General features: G+C 43.6%; 1 protein-coding gene and 1 long non-coding RNA gene across 4 annotated transcripts in view; one reads left to right on the top strand and one right to left on the bottom strand.

The window, feature by feature from the left end:
- The window catches only part of klhl5 (kelch-like family member 5), a 55,750-nt gene that overhangs the window by 17,393 nt on the left and 12,807 nt on the right, over positions 1 to 25,550 (top strand). For 2 of the 3 annotated variants that reach the window (XR_014596805.1, XM_084005023.1), the window contains exons 1-5: positions 9,082 to 9,850; positions 13,437 to 13,625; positions 20,419 to 20,555; positions 21,116 to 21,312; positions 22,653 to 22,865. Coding sequence is in view for 2 of the 3 variants with exons in the window: in XM_084005023.1 (XP_083861149.1) it covers positions 9,237 to 9,850; positions 13,437 to 13,625; positions 20,419 to 20,555; positions 21,116 to 21,312; positions 22,653 to 22,865 (1,350 nt within the window). In the remaining variant the exon portion in view is untranslated. Of the gene's footprint in view, positions 1 to 9,081; positions 9,851 to 13,436; positions 13,626 to 20,418; positions 20,556 to 21,115; positions 21,313 to 22,652; positions 22,866 to 25,550 lie in introns of those variants that run through there. The other variant, XM_084005024.1, reaches the window with a different exon arrangement.
- On the bottom strand, positions 4,520 to 7,143 carry LOC311010512. The gene is made up of 4 exons (XR_014596806.1): positions 5,545 to 7,143; positions 5,327 to 5,393; positions 4,987 to 5,152; positions 4,520 to 4,798 (listed from the first exon to the last, which is right to left on the bottom strand). It is a non-coding gene; the product is annotated as an uncharacterized lncRNA (long non-coding RNA).

Below are 25,550 nucleotides of genomic sequence, written 5' to 3'. Positions count from 1 at the left end.
GTCGTCGGACACACTTCACAGTAAAACAATCGATTGTCGAAAGTCTGAGTATACATGCACGATATACAATACGTTACAATTAGGGGCATGTATCATCTTCTCTGGCCAAACGATTCCCTCCTCTTCTCGTACAGAACAACACATTTATACTTTTCACCTCCTAACCATTCAAAAAAAGAATCTGTCCTGGTGAGCATGTTTTTAATTACACTCTCTTCTCTTCAGGCTAGCTGCACATCATCTGCATGACCCTACAAAGAGTTGGATAGAGCACACCCTGGAGGGCACATAGATGTAACCACACACACACACACACACACACACAGAGACCACAGGGAAATGGCGTCCTTGATCTGCGGTTCTGCTATTGACTGATGTGATGGAGGATAAGAGGGAAATTACCAGCTGGAGGGGGTCTGCATCTTATCCACATTAGATGCACTCACACACAAGCAGTACTTCTGTACTTGTGAGGACCCTCATTAACATAATGCATTCCCTAGCCCCTAACCCCAACCTTAATTAAAGGGGAACCTTATTTAGTTTACACACCAAAGTCTGTTCGCGGGTCTTTGGGAGTACTATGTAGGCCTAAGAGTTAAAAAAGTTGTATTAAATATGTTGTGGCCCCAAAGAGAGCTGCACAAATTCTGCTTGATTGCCTTAAGTGATGTCACATAAGTGTTGGTTTGGTCTGAAGATTCAAAGTTTGAAAATGGAAAGAATATCTGGGGCTGGGGAGTTAGAAAGAAGTGCTTTCACTCTCTCCTTGTCTCCACCTGAGGCTGGTGGCTTGAGGCTACGTTAGCTGCTACCACCTTAACACTCCCATGTCTGCAAACAAACTGTCCACAGTTAAGCCCTGATTATGCTTCCGCGTAGTGATCACGCAACGGCCACTCAACGGCCACGCAGTTGCTTGGAGACCGTGATGGTTCTGCGTTGGGTTTACGTGTCGAAATGCAATTCAATGCCACACCGGTAAAGGGCGCTATGTTTTTTTGTAAAGACTGACCGACCGACCGAGACTGTTGACGTATATCGTCGTTAGCCTCGTTATAGCGTATTTGTTTACTTTCCGGCTTTAAACGTCCACAATTTTTCAGAACTTGGTGTTTTATTTCTTTGTGCAAAAGCGACAAGGTGCAAACAATAAAACGAGGTGAAAACAATAAAAGTAGCCTATTAAAAGTTTAAATGGCGGTGTTTATGAGTGGAAACCGGATAGCGGTCTCCAACGGATGAAGTTAGCGGACCAATCACAGCCAATGCCGCTGCGTTGGTGTTGCGTTGGTGTTGCGTCGCCTCGACGCGCGTCTAGGATTTTTGGGAGGTGCACGTCAGGCCCTTGCGTTGGACGTAAGGGGGGTCCGCAAGGACGTAAGGGGTCCGCAAGCGCCCCTTGCGTTGTGTCGACGCGGAAGCATAACTTGGGCTTTAGGGAGCATTGTGGGTAATGCAGGCATCTGGTTTCAAGGGAGGAGAAATGCATGGAATACAAAGGGACCATATCACTGATCTTCTTTTCTAACTTGTCCATCATGAGTGCAATCTGACTGCAATCTGAACCTGAAGCTAATTCTAAACTAAACCTTAAATCCAGGTCTTAACCAAACTGCCCTTTGAAGTCCCGCCCAATCTCTGAACTAATCGGCTATTGGTGATTGGTATAATGTTGATTGGTCAATACTACTCCACTACTACAAATATCAACCAGAATGCTTCTGATACCAACATCTTTCCAGGTGCAGATACTACATATGCTTGCAGAATCTGTTTATGGAGATTAGCCCCCCCTCAAAGTGAGGACCTGTCCTTAAGGCCTATGCCTAAAACTCCAATTGGTCCTCACAAAGATAGACATACAGGGAAACATACACACACAATTGAAAACCCAAGTACCTCAGTTTCCTTCCACCCTGCAAGTCTTCTCTGCCCGTATGAAATACATTTCCTCTTTGAATAATATTGTGCCTCCAGATCCATATAATTGCAATCACACACAAACACTCCCTGTTTCTCGTTAATTTCCGAGGAGCCAGCGAGTCGATGTGGCGAGGTAATTATTTGCTTGGCCAGTCTGAGCCTGTTCTGAGTCTCAAGGACGGACTCGTCTGCAGCTCCAGTACCAACCAACACTGCGTTTACACAACAGAAACAGACAGTTTGTGTGTGTGTGTGTGTGTGTGTGTGTGTGTGTGTGTGTGTGTGTGTGATGAAGGGGCCGTGACTCGAATGGTGACTCGGTTTGTGTGTATGCATGCAGAATGTATAGTGGATGTATGGCTCATATTTTTTCAGAGCTGTGTGTGTGTGTTTGTGTGTGTGTGTGTTTGTGTGTGTGTGTGTGTGTGTGTTTGTGTGTGTGTGTGTGTGTGTGTGTGAGAGAGAGAGGGGGGGGGGGGGAGAGGTGTGTGTATGCCTGTGAGCCTATGTAGAGCAATGGCTCCTTTCTGCAGGTCTCCACCTCAGGAAATCACTGCCACAGTCCCACCATTACATGGAGACACACACACACACACACACACACACACACACATTCTCTTGTGCATCGCACTATAATAGCAGGGATGGGGAGCAGGAAATTGAGGTTGGGGAGGAGATTGTGGAGAAAAGGGGAGATTGTGGTTGGGGAGGAGAGGAGGGAGGAGAAGGTTTCAAAACTGAGCAGGGTGAAAATGAAGAGAGAGAGAGAGAGATTGGAAGAAAGCCATTGGAGGATGAACATCAGTCATGAGAGATGAGCTGATCATCACAGACGGGCCAGACAGATAATGTTTCACTTTCTGGTCCTACAAAATATTTTTACGACAGCTCTCCCCAGATGACAGCTACCTGTTTTTATTTGGCTCTGTATTTGTATGTGTGTGTGTGTGTGTCTGTGTGTGTGTGTGTGTGTGTGTGTGTGTGTGTGTAGTTGAATGCTTATAAAATACAAAGAATGCGTAAATAGGATTGCATGCTGCCGTTTGCGCGTGTATGCGTGCATGCATGCAGGATGATTATCGAGTGAATGAAGAATGTGTGAAAGGGATTTCATGGTGTCATTTTCTCAGTGTGTCTGTGTTTGTGCGCGTGTGTGTGTGTTTGTGTGTGTGTGTGTGTGTGTGTGTCTTGAGTGCTGCACAGCCATAAAGCTGGCCGGACAGTTTTGAGTGATAGCCTTGTACTACCACAGCCAGGAGGCCAATAACCGTAGGAGGCTCAAGGAGGCTCCTGCCAAGTGACCAATGATTAGATCCAACTGAAGGAGACCAGAGCTGAATGGCCCGTCGTTCCTCAGCTTCATTCCCCCTCAGAGCCCCATTCCCAGCCTCCCCCCATTAATACCACGGCATTTCCATCATGACTGTTGCAGCGATGCATTGGTTTGCTTTTAGTTTATTTTACAGTTGTGTTCCCTTTGCATGCTCTGGTTGGAAATGATAACGTTTTATCCATTCAATCAGCCGGTGTTTGAACAAAAATCATTTAAAACTGCAATGTGTGAAATCCTGCTCTGACCTGTTATGTCTTTGCCATATTGATACCGCTGCTTGTTTTCTTGCCTCCTTGCACACTCGTCTCGTCTGCGTGTTGACTTGTAGTATTGTTCAGACGGAGCAACTGGGTGGTCCTGCACTTAGTTGTCAGTGCATCTTGAAAATGAAGTAAAGCCATGTGTTTCTCTGAATCTGGCAAGCAGAAGCAGTAAAAGTTAAGTCAGCCGTATTCATCTGCTCCGTTTAATCATTTATTCATGGAATAAAAGGAGTCTCTGGCCCCGCTGTTGGTATACGTGGCCAATTTATGAGTAACACATCCGGCAGTATAATTCTCCAACTGTCCTCAGTAAGTCCGGACTCATTGATACTTGCTCAAGTATCCTGTTAGTGAACACACTGTGTCTCGGCTCTGTGGCTCCGGCACATCCTCTTGGTCATCCTGAGGTTACTGGGGAAGGTGAGGAAGGCTCTGGCCGGCTGGTCTGGGTGCCCTGGGCTTCTGGATGGGGACGGCTCCCACAGGACCCACTCCCACTGATCGTTGCTGTCTATGAATAGCTGCTGCATTGCAGATGGAGGGAGGAGAGGGAGGAGAAGGAATGGTGGACGGGAAGGAAATGTTGTCATGGGTCAGCAAATGGTTAAAAGAGAAACAGGGAGAGGGGGATAAGGATGTGTGTGTGTGTGTGTGTGTGTGTGTGTTTGTTTTTTTTCATGGGGAAGACAATTTCATTTCCAAGGACAATCAATTCGGGCATCAAGTGGTGTAGTGGGTAGCACTGTCGCCTCACAGTGAGAGGGTCCCGGGTTTGATTCCCGGGTTTGATTCCCGGGTCGGCCCGGGTTCCTTACCACTGCAAAATTTTACGCTGTGAATTCACAATAAATTATTGGATAAATTTTGCATGACTTTCACGGTAAGGATTACAACAATATATTGTAAATTAAGTCACAGCAATTTACTGTGATTTCAGTCTTGTGATATTACAATGCATTGTTGTAAAAGAACAAACAACTCTGAGGTAAAGTCAATGTTAGCCCAATGGCATATTTATTAACAAATAAATATTTTTCAACATACAGCAAATGTCAAGAAATTCAAGAATACAAGAAATTCAACTTCCTAGTCAAACTTTCCAAAGCAATCTTAAAATGCAGATAAATTGTGCAGAAACTTGCGAGTCAACTACCTGTCTCACTATGATGGCCACTCAAAGTCAATAGGTTTCCTCAAAAGGGCGTTTGCATGAGGGTTCATTGTTGTCCGCTTCTTGGTCTTTGAGCCTCTTCCAGGATTGATGCCCAGGAAGCACCTGTTAATAAGCAAAGATAGTTTCAGTTTTAAATAGATTTATGGATGAGTTCGCGAGATCAGGATGGTCTCACCAGGCTAGCCTCAGGTACCTCCATTGTCAGCAATTTAGAACTCAAGATAATCATTGAGTTGGAAGCCTGTACTATAATGTGAATTACAAGGTTAAAAGAGATCTTTATACAATACCTTTGAATGAACTCCAGCGTCGCCGATCCAGCAGCAGGATACTCGAGGTTGAAGACTGAATAGCTGCTGAAGAAAGCAGCTACTCCGTGTAAAAACAAAGGGTGTGGGCCCATCACGACATGTCCCTCGATGGATATCAGCCATCCAGAGGGCTTCATCATGTCACCTGAAAATGAATAGATACAACATCATGTGTTATGAGCACTTTGAGATCTGCTTCAGATACAAAGGGCTATACAAATGTAATTTGTTATCATTATTTATTGTGGTGATGTAGATTTCTAGAATCAAAACAAAATACTGAGTTAGAAATGTTGATACTAGATCCAAGTAACATTACCTTGAATGATCAAGCAGGAGGTGCTGGGGCATTCTGGAGTACTGATGTCCACAGCAGTGGCACATGGCTGTAACATAGTAACACACAATAGCATGGATTTAACATTAAAGGATAAATATTGTTCATTGGTCAGAGGTAGTAAATCATACAAGGTAATAAATGGCGTCTAATGTAATCACTCATTTTACATTTTAAATATTTGAATAAAAAATCTTTACATTTCAAGGATGGGTCAGGTGGTAGAGCTGATGGGTCAGGTGGTAGAGCTGATGGGTCAGGTGGTAGAGCTGATGGGTCAGCTGGTAGAGCTGATGGGTCAGGTTGGTAGAGCTGGTGGTATAGGCCCAGCAGCCTGCAGGTAGGACCTCTGCTTCCTAAACATGAATTTGCAGTCCTGTGTGTTTTCTGTAGCAGTCAGGCACCCCACACTAGTAATAATAGGGGGCATTAGTATGCTGTTTTGTGTGCTGAACGAAGTTATACACATTCTCATACACATGCTCACATCCAACCAATTTACAGTGGAACATTGTGGTGCATTTTAACTCGTCACCTACCTGATCTATTTACCTGATAGCCTGACACTGAACAGGATGGTTAGCCTGGCCATCTGATGACCTGGAAAAAAGAAAAAGGAGAAATTACACAAAGGCAACCAACAATATGAATTTCAGTTTGAATGCAGATTATGATCATGAGTATGTTGTAAAAAACATGATCTGTACATAAATGTAATGGACATTTTTGGAGTTACATCACCTGTGTACGGCAATATTATCCCTAGCTGAAACTTGACCAAGAGCAAAAGCGTTTTTGCAGAATAGTAGCCTATCCATGCATGGCGAGCAGCTGGTCTATGTGGAATATCTCTAACGATGCAGGGAGCCGCTATATTCCCCATAGACTAGCTAGTCATTAGCCTGCTTAGATCGGCTACCGTTCGGCAAAACCGCTTTTGCTCTGGAGTCAAAAACGAACGCGAAAGTAAGTGAAAAAGTTCGTGCTTAATGTCGCTACGTGTACTCTACAGTGCGTTATGTTCGGCCATGTAGCCCCGGTTTGATATGAAGCTGAACTGGAGGATGCGGGTGTATTGTTAGCTTCGGCTAACACGGGTAACCCACTGTCTCGGTGCGGAAAGACCACTCATGAGAGGAGAATAGTGACGGCGACGTTACGCTAATATGCAGCAAAACACTTCCATGTACCCCCGCACACGCTAACCCAGAACAGACCAGCCCCGCGAGCGAACATGACGACAACAGTACCAGTAACAGTCCGGAACGAAAAGACATCCGAGTGGAAACAACGGCCCGCTACTGACCAGTTCGGCTTCAAATCAAACCTGGGCTACATGGTCTAACCATATAACACACTGAAAAGTACACGTAGCGACATTAAACACGAACTTCTTCACTTCCTTTCCCGTTCGTTTTGCTTCTTATTTCTCTCTCGTCTTATTGTTCTTATCTCACGTAGCAAATCGTTGCTAATCGTGCTAGCAGCCGTTTGCTAGCTAGTATTATTACTACTGCTATTAGCAAATGCTGTGAGATAACGTTCAACAATTTCGGGCACTTGCTAACAAAATATGAACTGTGTCATGCGAATAACGTTCATGTGAAAGTAAATATTATCATCATATTAAATAACATGGGTGTAAGTGCTGCAAACAGAGTTATGCATGCTGCTCACCTTCTCCATTCAGCCGGGATGAGAAGAGGGAAACCGCCGCGTCTTCAGTTCAAACCAAGTTCGGTTATGTCATGTGACTTCCCAGGATAGTTCAATACAGTATTTCACTGTTGAATGCTGTGAAATCCTTGCATTTTTTTACTGTGTTGCTGTGATATTACAAATCTTGTTGTGATATAACAGGGGTTTTTTGATTGCAGGATTTTACTGTAACATTAGAGTTAGATGCTGTAAAATCCAAAGATACTGTAGTTTTTACAGGTATTCATTGGGATATTACAGCGGAACTAAATTACAACAAGTTACTGTAAAATAATACTGTTAATTATTGTGAAATGCTGGTAATTTCTAACAGTCTGTGTGGAGTTTGCATGTTCTCCCCGTGTAAGCGTGGGTTCTCTCCGGGTTCTCCGGCTTCCTCCCACAGTCCAAAGACATGCAGGATGGGGATAGGTTCATTGATGACTCTAAATGTCCCGTAGGTGTGAATGTGAGTATGAATGGTTGTTTGTCTCTACATGTTGATAGACTGGTTATCTGTCCAGGTGTACCCTGCCTTCGCCTAATGACAGCTGGGATCGGCTCCAGCCCCCCCGCGACCCTGAATACAGGATAAGCGGTAGACGATGGATGGATGGATGGATGGATGGAGGACACTCAAGTCCACTGTGGTGACTAGAAGCAATGCCGGCTATTTTCTGTATTCAATATCTGCTCAAACAACAAAATCGCCAGCTTATTGCAGCCATGTTTCTAAACAAAGTGTGAATGTTGGGAAATAAGACAGCGATGAAGGCTCATACATTTCTGTATTTTAGTCGATTTTGTCTTTATTTCACACTTGCTTTGGCAATGTAAATGTATGTTTCCCATGCCAATAAAGCCCCTTTGAATTTGAGAGCGCTGTTGTGACAGCCAGACAGAGTGGAGATGATAAAGAGGATGTGTCCACCGCCTCATTACTTTTCAGGGTCTTGATTAACATGTAATGGCTGCTGCAGCCTCACAAACCTGCATGCTCGCTTGTACTGACATATATGGCATGCTCAGACGACAGTCACACATTTTATAGGAGATTGCATTGATTTATTCCCTGCAGACCAAATCCTAACCTTAACAAAAACTGGTGTAAACTTAATCTCAACCCTGACACAAAACCTTAACCACACACCAAGTAATAACCCTTACATTTAATGGTGTTGTGGGGACATACTTTTTAAGGACGAACAACCCACGTGACTGTGTGTTTAAAAATGTATGTCGTTAGGATTAATTATATGCACATCACGGAGGTGCTGGGCTTCGTCATTAGAGAAAAAAGGTATAATACAACTATAACTGGCAATTATTGTCAGTGTTGAGGGAAATGATTTTTGATGAATCATAGTTTGGGCTATTAAGAGTAAGAAAATATTTAGAAGTAGCAAATGAAAGCAAAGCTTCACGCTGGAGAATCTGGAGAATGATAGCTTAATTAAATAATTTAACATAACAATAATAAATGGCAGTAAAGCTGAGACAGTTAATCAATTAGTCAAGTGACGTATAATGTATAATCATTTTAATAATTGGTTTTGTCAATCAATCTTCTCTGTTCTGTAACATTTGGTTTGCTGCTTTTATTCTAGTAAACTAAATATGTTATTTATTTTGTTGTTGTTGACAAAACAAGCAAGTACTTTAGAAAATCGTTAAAGGCGTTTTACATAGTTTCCAGATTTGCGCCAGCTCCAAACATCAAACAAAAGAAAGATCTCGCCTTGCGGACATTGTACATTGATTGACTGATCGGGTACTCTCCGAGTAGCCTATTATTGATTGGTTGGCTGGCCCGTTGAATAATGCTGGTAATAACAATAATAATCATTCCTCTCTGCTGCGAAATGCCTGTGGCCTTCACTGGCTGAAATGTGACATTAATTTGCCCTCGTGGTAAATGTTTGTGGTTTGGTTTGTGCATGAAAAGGCTTTGGCACTGACATTAAAACTGTGTAGATCTCTCTCTCCCCTCTCTCTCTCTCTCTCTCTCCCCTCTCTCTCTCTCTCTCTCCCTCTCCTCCGTCTCTCTCCATATACTCCACTATATTGCGCTCACTACATCCAGTCGCGGTTAACGGGCGTGCGGTTGCCAGGAGAGGCGCGCGTGCAGTCGAGTAGTGTGCAGCTTTAACGGCAGAGCGGCACGGGCTCGCCATTTCCTCAGTCGAGCCCTGGAATGTCGAGCAGCGGCTCGGGCTCTTCCTCGCGGAAGGAGTTCGATGTGAAGCAGATCCTCAGGATCCGATGGAGGTGGTTCGGTCACCCCGCGGTCCCTCCGCCTCACTCCCCGCCGCTAGGAGACTACTTCGCCGGGAGAAGAGCGGGCGGCAGCTCCGGAGACGGGGCTTCAGTTAGCGGCTGTAGCAACTCGAGTTCAGCCAGCGCAAACCCCAGCTCCGGGGGTCACGGCGGGCTGGTGGCCAGCGGCAGCGCTGGGTCTAACCTGTGTAACAGCAGCAACAGAAAGTTTGCTGATCCGGCGGGGAGTCGGAGCGGTCCGGGAGGAGCAGTTGGAGCGACGGGGAGCTCCTGTCCCCGCTCTTTCAGCCAACCAGAGTGCAGGAGCCCCGCCGCGGCGCTGTCGTGGGTCTCACCGCCGCCTCATCGTCGCTCCCGTCTGGCGACGAGTATGGAAACCCCCGGCGAGGCTCCGGTGCCCCAGCTGGTACCCGAGCCGCCCGCTCAGGTCGGGGCGGAGGAGGAGGAGGAGGCGGCGGCGGCGGCGGCAACGGCAGCGGCGTCGGGCAGCGAGGACAACAACCACCCTGAAACCGACTCCAGCTCCTGCAGGTAGGAGTGGAGGGCTGAGTTTGGTTCAATGCCTGTTTGCGGACCGTGTAGCTAAAACTAAAGTTATGGAATAAAGTCAGTGAAATGCACAAAACACACGCCCACACACGCTCGCAACTTTAAAGTAACAGTAGATGAAGAGCATTTTTACAGTGAAAAAAGAAAATGAATTATTTTATGATGTTTTATGAATCATTCTGCATTTAGTTCCAGCAACGTTTGTGTCACTTTACTGTGATAATCACTATTACTGGCAGGTTGAAACTGAATATGCCCCTACTGAGTATTAAAAAAGTAAATGGAGGGTTCACTAAGCAAGTGGCTGGTGAGACAGTAGCCTGTGCAGCTGTGGAAGGCCACTCGTTAGACTATATGGATAAATAGAAAGAGGGAAGCAGAAGACGATGGCTGAGTACATTCAGGACAGCATGTGGTCCACTGATTTCTCCCCTCAACCTCCTAATGAGGCTCCATCAACCAGGCTCTGTTAGAAGACACAAGCGTTGTGAATACGGCATTTTCAGACTCACATTGACAATATGACTCCAGGACTGAGCTCCGCGTGCAGCAAGACTCTGCACTTGACATTTCTAGTGTTTTGTCTTCACCGACTGATTCTCTTTCACTTGCAACCCTCAGCCACTCGCACGTCTGTGTGCACTTCCAGCTGTTGTGATGTGAAAAGGGCATTTAATTAATAGTTGCCATGGAGACGCAAAACAAGGCAATTAGGGCATCATGACGTTCCCCAGGATTGATGCTGTTATTATGATGCAGCAGTAAATGTGATGAAGTAAAGGGAGAAATACAGACAGCGAGTGTGTGTCTGTTTATGTGTGCGTGTTTACTATACTGGCATAACGATGCATCTGAAAGCCTCCTATTACACTCTGTTCCCAAGACACACGTCGGGAAATATCAATGATTCATACAGAGGGACACACTCACACGCTGACTTTAAAATAGCTTTCAGGAGGAGCAAGAGCTGATGTATTTTTAAAAATTAAATTAGTGCCCGACGCGCTTTCATTCTATACCCAATTTGCTTTCACCTCAAATGTCAGATTGTTTGTGTGAGAGAGAAATATGACGTCTATTGTTATGCAAGGCTTGATGTCATATCTTCAGTGACGATGGGAGTCTAGCAGTGGATACACACAAATAACTTCTGCTTAATGCAAACGTGTACACACACACACAGTCTCCTTTTCATGGGCAAAGACCAAATTGTGATGTGTGGAGTATGTGTCGTGCGTATCCATGGATGTCACCCCTGCGAATGTTATGGTTGCCATACCAACGCAGAGATTGGTTCCTGCGGCATACATGAACTGCACATGTATGTTTTGTGATATGCATGTGTATGTCTTTATGTATTCACTTCACCCCCTCCCTCTGAGAGCTCCTGTGTACAGTATGATACTCCAACAACACAAGCGGCAGAATCCCAAGTGGGATCATGGGAAGGGACGCGTACTGAATCCCAGAGTGGCTGAAGGCTCGGCTCGGCTCGACTCCACTGATCTCCTCCTTTCCCTTTTTACTTCCTCACCCCAGCCAGCTTTCCCCCCTTTTAATCCTGGTGTGCCTCCCTCCCTTACTCTGTCTCTCTCTCTCTCTCCGTCCGTCCTGTGTTCATCTCTGCCCACCCTTGTCCATTCATTTGCCCTCTTTTTTTTTCTCCCCCTTTTTCCTAATGTGTTGGGAAACTAAAGCGTTTGTATGTGTGTCACGGAGGGGAAAACATGTGACTTGCTGTATGATCACGTCGTATCAGCTTACAGGAGCGAGTTTGATTTGCATCAGCTGTTAGTGGGCTAATCAGGCTAGGTAGTTAATCACAAGGGAGTGTGTGTGTGTGTGTGTGTGCGCATGTGTGTGTAAGTAAGTAAGCGAGAGAGAGAGGCAGAGAGAGAGACACTGGATGATAGTGGTGTGAGTGTCCTTGCCTGGTGCAGGGGTTTAAAAAATCTGGCTGCATGCTGTTGATTCGCCCCAGACTCTGGGTCTCTCTCTCTCTCTCTCTCTCTCTCTCTCTCTCTCTCTCTCTCTCTCTCTCTCTCTCTCTCTCTGTCAATGTTGAGTGCCTGCCAGGCTCAATTAAGGGGACTGGAAGGCATCGTTCCCCCACTTCAAAGTCGTCTCCTCTGGTAGTATTTAGCCACGCTATTCGTCTATCTACACACACACACAGACACAAGAGAACAGGAAAGCTAGCCCAAAAGCGTCCTCGGAGGTTTGGATTGGGATAGGGAAGAGAGAAATCTGAGGCAAAGATGGATGTTGGGATGATAGGATGAGGTTGAACGAAGTGAGAGATGAATAGAGAAGATAGTGAGATGATATAGAAGTGAGGACGGGAGACGGATAGAGAGGAGGATAGAGGTGGAGGGAAGATGACTGCTGCTATAGCACGGAGGCAGCAGCAGCACACTCGCAGAAACCTGAATGTGCACATGACTACACACACTGTGAATGCCACGTATAGCAGCGATATTCTTTCGAGTTTATCTTCGCTGAGTGTCTGAGATTATTTTTAAATTTAGGTCAAATCACTTTCATTTATAAAGCCCCAAAAAGATGGTGAGCAACTTCTAGGTGACTTACAAACACACAGATACATGAATGAATGATTTCTGGTTTCTAATCCTGTTTATCGATCATTTAGTATTTACAATTAAAATGATTTCTCTTCCAAGAATAATCTCTCTGTTGCTGAAGGAATCTGTGTGTGGGAAATTGTGATTTTGGACAGTGATTTGCAGAAAAACCTCCGCCTACACTCACATACTTCCTCATCCCTAAAAGAAAGTGAGTTCTCTTTAACTGTAGAGTATAAATGATACCGTCCTTGGAGTATCAGTTCATTTATCTCTTTGTGCTGTAGAGCCTGTCCTGCCTCTTCTGCTGTTAAATTAAAAATGGAAGCGCAGCCCCGGCTTTCATGAATTAAATGCCGGTTTGGGAGCCGCTGCCCATGATGGCTGATAATTCACAGGGTAGCTATACTTCAGTGCTCGTCTTTGATGAACACACATGCATGCACCAACTGATGCCTCACACATAACCAGCACAGGCAGGAAGACAAAGACATAACCCTGGGCTGCAACACTTCTGCATGCGAATAACGAATGTTTAAGCCACCCAGGCCCAGAAACCTGCTTCATTCCTCCCGTTGTTGGTATAGAAACCAGGAAGCTGGCCGCCATTAGGGAGCAGAGTAAATTACTGCACATCCTATGGGCTCGGCTCCAACAGCTATTTAATTGGCAGCTTCTCTTTTAAGTGGGCTAAATTTATCTGGCCATTTACTCCTAGTAATTGGACCATTAAAGAGCTTTTGTCTGCTTCTGGCGACACAGTTACCCTGTTGAGAAGTGAGGCGGAGAACGAATATGTGTGAGGGAATGGCACAAAGAAAAAGATGGCACATGGATGACACAGAGCAGCTGCTGTAGCTCTCGTCACACATCTGTCTCTTTGTCTCGAACAAAAGAGAACCGGCAGCAACACATGCACTCAAATCTTCTGTCTCCTTCTCTTTGTGTCTGTTTGTCCGCGTGCTTGTGTGAACGTCTTCAAACAGAACGTCTAACAGCAGCGCCACACTGTCCTCGTGCGTGTCCATGGAGCCGTGTGCGTGTCCAGAGGACTCTATGTTCACCGCTCTATCCCATGCCGACGTCACCTTCCGCAAGATGGAGGGCTACCTGAGGTCCCGACAGCTGTGTGACGTCATACTGGTGGCTGGAGACAGACGGATACCTGCACACAGGTAGGTGCAAAGAGATTTTTTCAGTTTAAATTATTACACAAACATGCATCATAGAGATGGCGACGTTTGTCATTAGGGCTGCAAATAACAGTAAAATCATAATCCAAAAAATGAAGAATGATTTCCTATTTTTCGAGAGCCAAGGTGTCTGTTAATTGCATGCTTGTCTGACCAACAGTCTAAAAGCTATAGGTTTTCAATTTACAATGATATAAAATAGAAATATATTATGTCCTCACATTCATAAAGCTGCAACCAGCCAGTGTATGCCCATTTCCCGTGGTGAAAGGACTAAACGTGTAAAACAGTTTATCAAAATCATGGTCTAAATTATTCAGCTACTCATTTCAGCACTGTACATGATTTATATGCTTCATCAGTGTAAAACACAAAAACAGTGAAATAACTTTTGTTTTAGCAGTAGAATGAAAGATTACATGACAACCGGATATATCATAATTGTTGTTTTCTTTTACATCTTTTTAGGGAATGGAGACAGAAATGTAATTAGGAGTTTCAGTTTTCTAAAGCTGTTTTTTAAAAAGATGCGTCATATTCTAAAAATGTCGATATGTTGCTGGTTGCCCAAAAATTATTTCTGTTCACTCACTGAAGGATGCTCATTGTTACACTCACATACGCATATTCAATCTGTCTATGTGACAAATGCAAATGCACACTCTGACATGAAATGAAAAATAAATCCATCTAGAGCTGTTAAGAATCAGACGATTATTCAATCAACAGTAAATCATTCTGCAACTATTTTGATAATCAATTCTCAAGCAAAAAGCCAAACATAATGCTAATTGCGCATCTTTGTATTTTGGACTGTTGGTTCGACAAAACTAGCTACTTAAAGATGTCACTTTTGGATATGAGAAGTTCTGATGGACATTTCTCACCAAATGATAAAAAAAGAAGTTCATACATTCAACTTTTCGTACATTCAACTTTTTACTTTAGCATTACGCTAAACTATTGGATGTAACCACTCTGCTATCATACCACAGTTGCACTCTTCACACAGTGGTGCAAGGACAACTATCTGCACCTCAATGTCAGCAGGACAACAGAGATAATGATTGCTCCCCCCTCACCTCAGCATCCTATTACTATCAATAATAGTTTCAGGTATCTTGGAGTAACCCTAGACAACAGACTCGGCTTTGACCAGCACACAAATGACATCCAAAAAACAAGCTATCAGCCATATGCAAACTCAAAGGACTCTATGTCGCCCCCATCTCCTCCTGCTGTTGTACCAGAGAATGATTCAACCCATCTTACTCTACTATTAGACCTGTTTCTTTAACATGATCTGTCACTAAAAAGATCCAACCTCACACGCATAACCAACACCCCTACCAGGAAGGTTGGGCTCCTCACACCCAGCCTTGCAGAACTGAACAATAAGGTGTAGAAGGGCTCACATCGGGAGAAGCCTGATCTCTGCGGCCATAGGGGCTCTGAACAACAGGCCTCGCTGAACACGCCCGAGTGTGCCAATACAGTCTATCAGTGTTGTGATGTTTGTTCTTGCTATGTGCTCTTGTGTAGTTTTGTCTGCCCTTTGTCAATGTATGCATCAGATGGTACAGTACTGTGGAAACAAATTTCCAAAAAGGTCTAAAGTCCAATGATGACACATGCATGCACACAAAGACACACATGATGACACATACTGCACACACTGGAAAGAATCTTTCTCACACACAAAAGTCCAATTTTTATTTTTGCTCTGAGCCTCTGAATCATGCATCAAACACACACACACACACACACACACACACACACACACACATGTGCCTGTCAGCCACCTCGTAGCCCCCTCGACACTGCTCTGTGGCGGTTGCTCTCTGGGCATGTGGCCACGGGTGCAGCAGCAGGGTCCATCTGCACAAGGACAACACAGAAGAGCGGCCCTTCACCAGCAGAAAGCCTCCCTTTCCCTCAAAGCCTTCCTCCTCTGCCTCATTTGATTTAGTCCTCCAGGCACAGATGGTGACAAACAAAAGACCCTGCTGTATGAGAATCCAAGCGGTGTGAGTGAAAGAGTGTGTCGGCATCTGAAGTAGTGTCTGCTGAGTGAGTGTGTTTACCAGCAAGGGGGGGTGTTTTGTTTGCAATTGATTTATTGTATGTGTAGGATAAAAACGCTTTTCTGGGAACAAAACATACACCCTCTTTCTCTCCCTCTTTCTCCATCAGCAGACAAGCAAATGCACCGTAGATGCTTAATAGGCAACTTTTTATATATATATATATTTGTGGAGTTTGTTGCAAGCAGCGCAGTTTGAGCAACACTCAAGCTATGTACTTTTAAAAAGTAGAGCACAATTATACCGTTTGTCTCTGGGGGCAGTGCCCTATACAAATGCATTATCTTGCAACGTTATTTCCGGACACCTCTGTACAAGTCCTACATCAAATGATTTGAGTTATTATAATACCTTTAGTTCAGAAACTTCTGTGTTCCATTGTTGTTGATCAGCAGCATGGGGACCCATTGTGTGGACTCTGTTTCTAGTAAGCAACAAGACTACAAGTCCACAGTCATGCTAGCAGCTCTGTGAGGTTGTAGGCTTCTTAAGCATAGTGCTGCTTTGAGCTAAATGCTAACACGCTGAAGTTTAGTGCATTTTACTTGTCCCAATTCAACGTCCTCATCCTTTGGTGAACATGGCCGATGAAGACTCCAAAATGAGATGCTCTGGAGGATTTCCTGTTTGCCTCATTAGCTGTTCCCGCCCTCACACTTTGCCACTCCCATTGCCTAGCAACCAGCTGCGATTGACAATTAAGAACATTGAAGATGTTTACTTTCGCTATGTGATTAAATAGAGTGGGAAAAAAAGAATCTGCCCAATAAAGATCAACAACCAGGATCAGCAGATGTAATGTCCTCTGAAATTATCTCATGTCATGTGGCACGCATGCCCATATCACCTGACTAAGCACAAACATTTTAGTCACAGGATGACAGTGCAAAAGAGGAGATGCGGATCAATAACAAAGATTCAGATTATAAATTACAAACGTCCAAAATTCCCATAACAATAGAGATCATATTTGATTCTTTTTATTTTATATAATGGAGGATATGCTTCACCACCAGCTCCAATGGCGTATGATACATTTAAGGCTGAAAGTGTTTTCTGCCACATCTCCCGCTGCTGATCTGCTCATAGACGCCATGTTGATTAAAATCAAATAGTCACCAGTGGGCAATGAATCTGGGAGTAAGTTGTGCGTGAAGGCTCCATCAGTTGGATTCTCTAAATCTGGGAAAAGAAGGCTGCGTTTGAGTCGAGTCGTCGAAAAAGGGATAGTGTTGCCTTCAAATGCAGCCTCCAAAGGATGCTGCTGCAGAATTAGGACACAGCTATATTATGTACCACGTTCACTCTCTAAGTTTAGCATGTTAGCATCCTAACATTTGCTGATTTGTCTTTGTCAGGGCGCTTTACAATCCCTACAACATACGCCATTCTCTGTCCTTCCTGGAAGATTTGACCTGCAAAAGTCAGCGGATCACCAGTCATTAGGACACATTCTCCAGGGAACATGAATGCCTGTACTAAATGTCCTGGCAGTAGTTATGGAGATATTTTGGTTTGGACAGAAGTGGTGACCGACTTACACACAAGTCATTCCTAGAGCCAACAATGGCATTAGTGTTTACTTCTCATTCATCTTTATATTTGATTATGTGTGGAGAAAAGTGCTAATAGTTGAGTACGGATCTCCCAACAGGCCTCCTGTTGTTTTCCCCTCTGTGATTTTCCACCACTGTGTCTCTGCACCAAGCAGCACATCCACACTCGAACACAAACAGACAGAGTTCAGTTTCCAGCTCGCCCTCCTTTCCTGAGTCCAACTCGTCTGTTTCCTGCTCTCTTCACTCTGGCACTTTGTCTTTTCTTTTCTCTTTCCATTACAGAGACACTGCCTCGTGTCTGTCTTCTGCCAGGTGCATCTGTGTGTTCATAACCCCGTACTGTGTACTGTGTCGCTCACTGAAGCCAGACAGAGATCCACATGAAACATTAAGGAGTAAAAATACCGTGTGTGTGTGTGTGTGTGTGTGTGTGTGTGTGTGTGTGTGTGTGTGTGTGTGTGTGTGTGTGTGTGTGTGTGTGTGTGTGTGTGTGTGTGTGTGTGTCAGAGAGAGAGAGAGAGAGAGATGAGAAAGAGATACCTGCTGGAACTGCAAAAAATGGCAGAGAAACTTCCTGCTGACTCGTGTTATTTGACATAAAACACACACACACCACTCTTCTCGGCTTCAGGCTATCTCATAGTCCCAGTGTCACACTTGGTAATATGATTATACACACATGCATAAAACACACACACATTCAGTACACACACATCGAAGTCCGTTGTCGATGAAGTCAAAAAACACACAAGGTCACGCAAACACACAACAGGGCACAGACCCTTTAAACACAAACATAGCTGTCAAACGGAGCTCTAATGTGAGGTTTATGGTGGTCAGTTTACTTAACTTCAGCCATATTTAGATCAGGACATTAAAAATAACGAACCCTGCGGTGGACGACTACATTATAAGCTGCTGTCATTAAGCATCCATTAGACCGTCACCACCTCATTTACAAAGAAGAGGAAATTCTGCTCATAAAATATTAAACAAGTACTTTCAGGTACATTTTCTAATCTGTTGATGTTTGAGTGTGCATGTGTGTATTTAACTTTGACATGAAAGGGTAGTTGATTTTTATAGTGTAGAATCTTTTTTCAGCAAATTACCTGCAGGTTCCTTTCTTTCCTTGCTCTGCATTCTGCCACATATCTTCTCTCCCAGACTCTCACCTCTAGATGTTACATTGACCCTTAAACTAAGCGTATTCCCTTTTTTTCCCCGCTCCTGTGCATTAGCTCAGCGGCTGCGGTTGCCACATGCAATGAATTGAATTATCTCTTCTCCAGTTGCAAGGATTGGCATGTCTTTTATAGTGCATTGAAGTGCGTGCCTGGGGTTGTTTCTTCTTTTATATTGCTTTTGATTGACACATGATAATGTTTTGTACTTACAAGCCATGTGTATGTGAAAAGATGAAAACATGTAGAGAAAATCATCTCTGGAGAGTTAGAGCATGAAGTAGGTTAACAAAATGTATTTAGTCTGTAAAGACATATTTTCTGTTCGTAAACATTATGATGTATTTTTGCTGGTGGAGAAAAAATTCAGTGAGAAGAGAGGTGTACAGTTATATAAATATCTATTTTTCTTTTATAAAGAATTTTATGGAAATAATGTATTCCCTCATTCTGGGAAAGATGAACTATCAAATAATTAAATTATGAATAAAACAACTTGACAACTTTGTTCTGAGGATTTTCTGTAACCAGCGTAGCATCATGAAATTAGCAAGCTAGCTAAGCGGCCAGATGTCCGATATTTGGCTTGCTAATTCCACAATGCTTACATGCTACACTTTTTACAGCGGGCCGTCTGTTTTTCTTTCTAATATTTTAGCTTATTAGCAACATTTCGCTCCGTCTCTCTAATAGTTCTGCTTGTGGTGCAGCAGCTGTGACGGCTGAGGAGGTGAGGCGAAGGCGAAGCTAAACTATTAGCAACATGTTCTCTCCATCTGTGAAACGCTTCGCTGATTTTGTAGCTCACCAGAGCCCAAAATCACAGTTAACATCTCAGCTGTGTGCTATTTGGATTCTAACACCCAACTACACATCAAGATGACATTTTCGAAGTAAACTTTAGCCGATTACTCTTGAGGTGATTCGTGTTTGGCTCCAGTCTTTCCTTTGTTTGACCTCCAGCAAACACAGTGACGTAATCGTGACATTGGTTGTGAGAAAGGTCTATAAGTGGAATTCCAGTACAGCCAGGAGATGTGTGAACGCCTGTTAATGTGAACAAAGCCCTGGGCCCTTAGTGTCAGTTTAGTTTCACATAATTCAGAGATGTTTTAATGTGTCACTGGTTTCAAAGATAAATAATCCAAAGTTTAAACATTTAAACATCTGAACTCGTGATCCTCAATATGCTAGCTGTGTACAAACATCTGGAGAAGCCTGAGGCCAACGCCGGGCTGTTGTTTGCACAGTTGTCTTCTACCTCTCTGTACGGCGACATGAAGTCCTACATCTGAATGCCATTCAGAGGGGATTTATTCCTGAGGAGAAATGAGGTGATTTAGAAGTTAAATGATTGATGATTTAATCCTGTGTGTAGAGCACATGCATGCAGGATTTTTTGTCCTCTGAGCAGTAACAATAACAGTCCATTTACTAATTGTTTTGGTCTTGTTTAGAGAGCTCGAAGGCAGTTATGTTACATGTTTTATCTTGTCGTTCAACACACATTTATGTGAATCTGACAGCTTTTTACAGGTGCTGAATTCAACATTCAATAGAGCCTTAATATAGCGGCAAACAACTATTTACTATGTAATTACATAATGGAGTAATGTCACTCTCCCTCTGTGTGTGTGGTTATCATTTCACCCTGCTTAGACTTGACCCTGGTAAAGGGCATGATTGTTGGATGTTGGTTTCGTCAAGAACAACACAGCCCCAGTGGTGTGGGGGAAGGAGGTTTCAGTAACTGTTCGATGGCTGGATCAGTTGGATCATACTGAGGCCTTAAATGTGCCTCATGTGTATTAACTACTGGTTTACTGCTGTGTCGTTTCCAGGCCTCTCCGATCTGTCAGTCCAGACTTGCCCTGTCTGAAAGGTCAAAGAACTCCATTACAGCCGTCCGTCCTCAGTGACTGATGCCTGACACTCTCTCCACTCACAGATTGGTCCTCTCATCCGTGTCGGACTACTTTGCCGCCATGTTTACCAGTGATGTGAGGGAGGCCAAGCAGGACGAAGTGAAGATGGAAGGAGTAGACCCTGATGCATTGTGGGTTCTGGTGCAGTACGCATACACAGGTATACACACACTGATCACCGTTGTGAAAAAAAGATCAGCGCAGACTGTGAAAATCACGTCCCATGATGTTTTAGGAAATTAGAATATATATTTGTGGTGTTTTGTTGTTTGTTTGTTTTTCTAGATTATTAGTACTTCACTAAGTACAGATTGGGCTTGTTGCTGAAACCAGGTTGCAAGGTTGAAAAGTTGCCATCAATGTGAACATTAATGTTATAATTCCAATATGAGGTTCGGGCTAACATGCTCAAGTGATGCTTTGGGCTTTGCCGAGTTAACACCACTGCATCAACTTTGATCCCACAGATTTTTCACTCCAGTTGTAGCTATTAAACCCTATTGGCTGGTAATGGCTAGCCCCACCTTTTAGATGGCATGTTTTCTATGCTAATGGATTCATTTTGTCCTCACTTCTATAACAAAATTATGACTTTCTTACCATTTGCTTGAGTAGATTCCGGTATTACTTTTGATCTTGAAACCATTTAAATAATGAGTCTTAAGTCTATCTGCAGTCCTTTTGTGATGTCTTTCTTCGTCTTCTTTCCTTGTCCACCAGGCCGTCTGGATTTGAGGGAGGACACCATTGAGTCCCTGCTGTCGGCCTCCTGCCTGCTGCAGTTGTCGTCTGTAGTTCAGGCTTGCTGCTCGTTCCTCATGAAGCAGCTCCACCCCTCCAACTGTCTGGGTATCCGCTCCTACGCCGACGCTCAGGGCTGCAATGACCTGCAGAGGGCCGCTCACGCCTACACCATGGTTGGTATTGGCCAGTTCATCTTTGTACCTCCAGTGATTGTAGAGCTACCACAAGAAAATAAATGTAACGCCTTCTTTGGAAAAGTTGTAATGTGTGGATTCAGGTAGAACACAGGTGATGTTAAGGATTTAATAAGAAGAGAAGCCAGGCTTCTTTCACAGTTCCCTTTAACAACCATCCACGTTACAGTTTTCCCCGGTCAGGCTGATTTTCTATCCTTGATGTTATTCTTGGTAACAAATTGGTTCCTCATTCGCAACGCGCCACACACCATTATCACCACAATGGCTGTTTTCAGCACAGAGTTGCTATGGTGACTATGAAACAGCTCTTCCATCGACATGATTATTCCTTTTCTTTTCTTGTTCTCTCCTGTCTTCGTGTGCCCTTTTTTTTCCACCACATTTTCCTCTGTGTCTGTCGCTGTTAGCGTCACTCTTCCTCTCTTCTTCCTCACCCTCTCTGTAAGTGGATTATTGTTCAACTTTAATCTGTGGTAATTATGTCATAGAGGTGGCTTTATCTGGGTGTGACTGCCTCTGTCTGTAGTTCACTCACACACACATACACACACTTATTCACAGACGAGCACAGCTCACAGGATTATTACAGCCACACTGCAACACAATAGACTGTAGAGAGCAGTCTAAATATCCATTTCTTCTTTTAAACATTTTATTTACAATAGATACAATGTAAAACTATGAAACTATACAGTCACAGTCCAAGGACATCAACCATTGTCTTCACCTTCCTTATTGTCAACACACATGTAGGTTAATACTAAGGGCATGTTTGTATTCTGGGCTCTAAGTATCTAGTTTTCATGTCTACATTCACTCACTACTATTGAATCGATTAGTCCATTAATCAATCAATGATCAATTAATTAATTGTTTAACACGTACTCTGGTTCAAGCTTCTTAATCTCCAGGATTGTCTTTTGTGATACCACTCGGTACTACATCTTTGTCATTGTCTTTGAAACATTGTGACTATTTAGTGTAACGTACATTAAATAAAAAAGTAATGATTAATTTAGAAAATAATCTGCAGATTAGTCAATAATGAAAGTGTTAGTTGCAGGCCTGATCTCGTACAACTAAATCATTCCAGCCTTCTCTCATCCAGACCCTTTTGTTCTCCAGCTTTTCATCCATCTCCCCCTGACCTTTCTCAAGCCCTTATTTCCTTCCTTTTCTTTTCCTCTTCTTCCAACCCCTTGATCCCTTTCCTCTCTTCACTCAGATCCTTCCTATTGTTTTTTTTCCTCCTCATTAATCTGCAATTAGTTACCCGTTCTCTCCTCTTACAACCATTTCATCTCTCTGTGCACCAGGAACACTTTCTAGACGTGGTGGGAGGCCAGGAGTTCCTGTTGCTCCCTGTGGACGAGATGGAGAGGCTCATCACGTCTGATGACGTCAACGTGCCGGACGAGGAAACCGTGGTAACCTCTTTGCTAACGTGGGTCCGCCATGATGCCGACACGCGACAGCGCCACCTGCCGATGCTGTTGGCTCACATCCGACTGCCACTGCTGCAGCCACAGGTGAGTCCTGCAAGTCCGTCGCATATCATACTGTTCAAACCACTCATTTGAAACGGCTGTAATCAATATTTTTATGATGAAAATGTAAAAATAGTCTGAAAGGAGTCGCTCGTAATGATGAACCTACAGAGATTGTTCATCCATATATTGAGCTTTACGGAGCTTTATAGCGATTTTCAGCTCGTTGTTTAGCTGTTGGTTCACAATTAGTGCTCTCATAACATCGTTTCAGATGCAGCAGGCAACTGCTGTCGGCGACGAAGCTAGCTGTACGCTACCTGCTCTGCACTAAACAGATAGACGCAATTAGCATCATAGTTGGTTGATGAACATATTGGAGCATTTTGCAGCTAACGAGCCAGATATTTCCCTCAGGAGTTGGTAGAGACCAAAACCAGAGCTAAAAGAGAGAAGAAAACACTAACCAACTCAATGAAGGATAATGTTACGCCAAGATGGATAACATTCACTAACGAGCACATCACTTATCCTCTGTGTTCACAAGATTTCTGTCATTTTTTTCTTATTGTGTGGCATCAATCAACACACATCAACAATGTGTATTAAAACTGTATCTCCTTCAGTAAAGTATGAGGCAAGAATTTATAATTGACTTCTTCCTGATGATCTGCTGGTCTTTTTCCGTGGATGAATGTCTTCTGCTCTCTCGCTCCCCCTTCTCCCTTACCTCCCTCATTATGCAATTAGAGGGGGTCTAATCGTTACGCTAACTGTAGATCACGACCATTACTCTGTATCGCGTGCACTTGTGTTTGTTGTGTCTGTGTGTATTCAAGTGTGTATCGCCTCCTCTCTCCTCTTCCTGGCTTGTGCAGCAGAGTATCTTGACTGGTAATGTAATGCTGAGAAGTTTATATGCGAGGCAGAACCTCAGTTTCTGCCTAGGGCATTGTATGCACACACACACACACACACACGCGTTTTAAACCTTAATTAAGTGTGATATCTCTCTTAACTAAAACAAAATTATCTGATCTCTTCATCTCTCATCAGTCAGTTCCCTTAAAAACTGTAGAGATACCCTCCTTGTCTTCCCTGCCTGCGCCCATACATCTCCCAGGTTTGCACTTGTGCAGCATACAGTATGTACACCTCATATAAACGACTCTGCCCTGGTCAGCCTAAATCACGAGTAGCTGTAACATGTAATCAGGCGAGAAGATGTATGGCGGTGAGGTAAAGCAGTAGAATACCACTAAGGCATAAGGAGATGTAGAGCTGAGGGTCGATTCAACCTTAAGCAGTGATGCAACCTCTGGGTCTGAACAGTGACCCTGAGGCTTAAGTACCTTAAACTTGCATTCTTTGTACTGGCCATCAGGGGGCGCCTCCCCTGCTTGCAAAAAAGAAGACTGATTGTATAGAAGTCTATAACAAAATCAAACAAAATACTTCTCACCTGATTTGTTATCTTATGGTCTCAATCTCTAGTTTCAAGTCTTCATCAATCCAGCATGATGTTCATTTAGTACATGATGATCCATTTAGAGTCAAACAGACCAGAAAGCAGGGGCTGATTTAAGGCGGGACTACCTTGTGATTGACAGGTAGCTACCATGGCCTCACTACCAGACTACCCTTGAAATTAGCTTCTCAGATATTTTATCACTTAGCTGTAAAGTTGACATTGAATTATGAAGCTAACTTTCTTAACAGATTCACACCAGAATCCAGATGGATCCAGATCCAGTAAAGTGGCTGCTCGGGGTGTCACACTGCCTCTTGTGTTTGTCAGATCCACACGTCACTCCTCCGCAATCCAAATACGGTCACTTCCTTTACTGGTTGCAAATATCCAAGATGGCGACGGAAAAATGTTTGAACTCAAGGCTTCAAAACGATAGTCCACCAACCAGTGGATGACATCATGATGATTACGTCCACTTCTGGTACAGTCTATGATATCACCGCCATCATTACCATGCTAAAGTGATTAGCACTCGGCAACCTGGGCAGCTGTGACATGCCAGTAAAATGACGTCTAAACCTCACAGACACAGCTGATCGATATTCATCAAGCTATTTGTCAGCTCTCTATTTAGGCCGCCATGCGATTACCCATCAAATGTATACCTTTTATCCCATTTTCTAATTAGAACTGTCACAAAAACACACCGACGGATACACACTTGGTCTAATCTCAGTGGTGCATCTGTGTTATTAGAATCATTACACTGCAAATTAACCGCATGTTATGAATAATGACTAACGGGTAGATGTAGGACTTAAACGACAGTAATGATTCAGAGTATATTACTGTGGGATCACTGTCACTTATTATGGACTTAATGAACTAACAAAGTACAGGTAGTCTGGTATGAGCACAAACGTTTTAACAGCTTTTGAGCTGGTAATTATGGAAAATACTATCACTAATGTGTGTATGTCTTGCATAATATATCGGGTTACAAAGATAAAGAGCATCGATTTCCTGAACATATTTCATGGTCAGCCTATGTATGTGTGTGTGGTTAAGCTTTTGGCAGCACTCCTAAATCACATATGTATTATAAAATCCTGTGGTTGGTCTGTTTGCTTTCACACCACACATTTATTTAGCTGCAGTAATGATTACCATATTCAACATTTTAGCACGTTAGCATGCTATCATTCCAAATTGCCACTTAACATAAAGTACAGCTGACTTTAGGCTGATAGGAACAT

The sequence above is a fragment of the Eutrigla gurnardus genome (genome assembly GCF_963514095.1).
Source record: "Eutrigla gurnardus genome assembly, chromosome: 3".
In the NCBI taxonomy this organism is placed as follows: Eukaryota; Metazoa; Chordata; class Actinopteri; order Perciformes; family Triglidae; genus Eutrigla; species Eutrigla gurnardus.
Note: the sequence above shows the minus strand (reverse complement) of the source record. Positions and strands in the feature narration are given on the sequence as shown.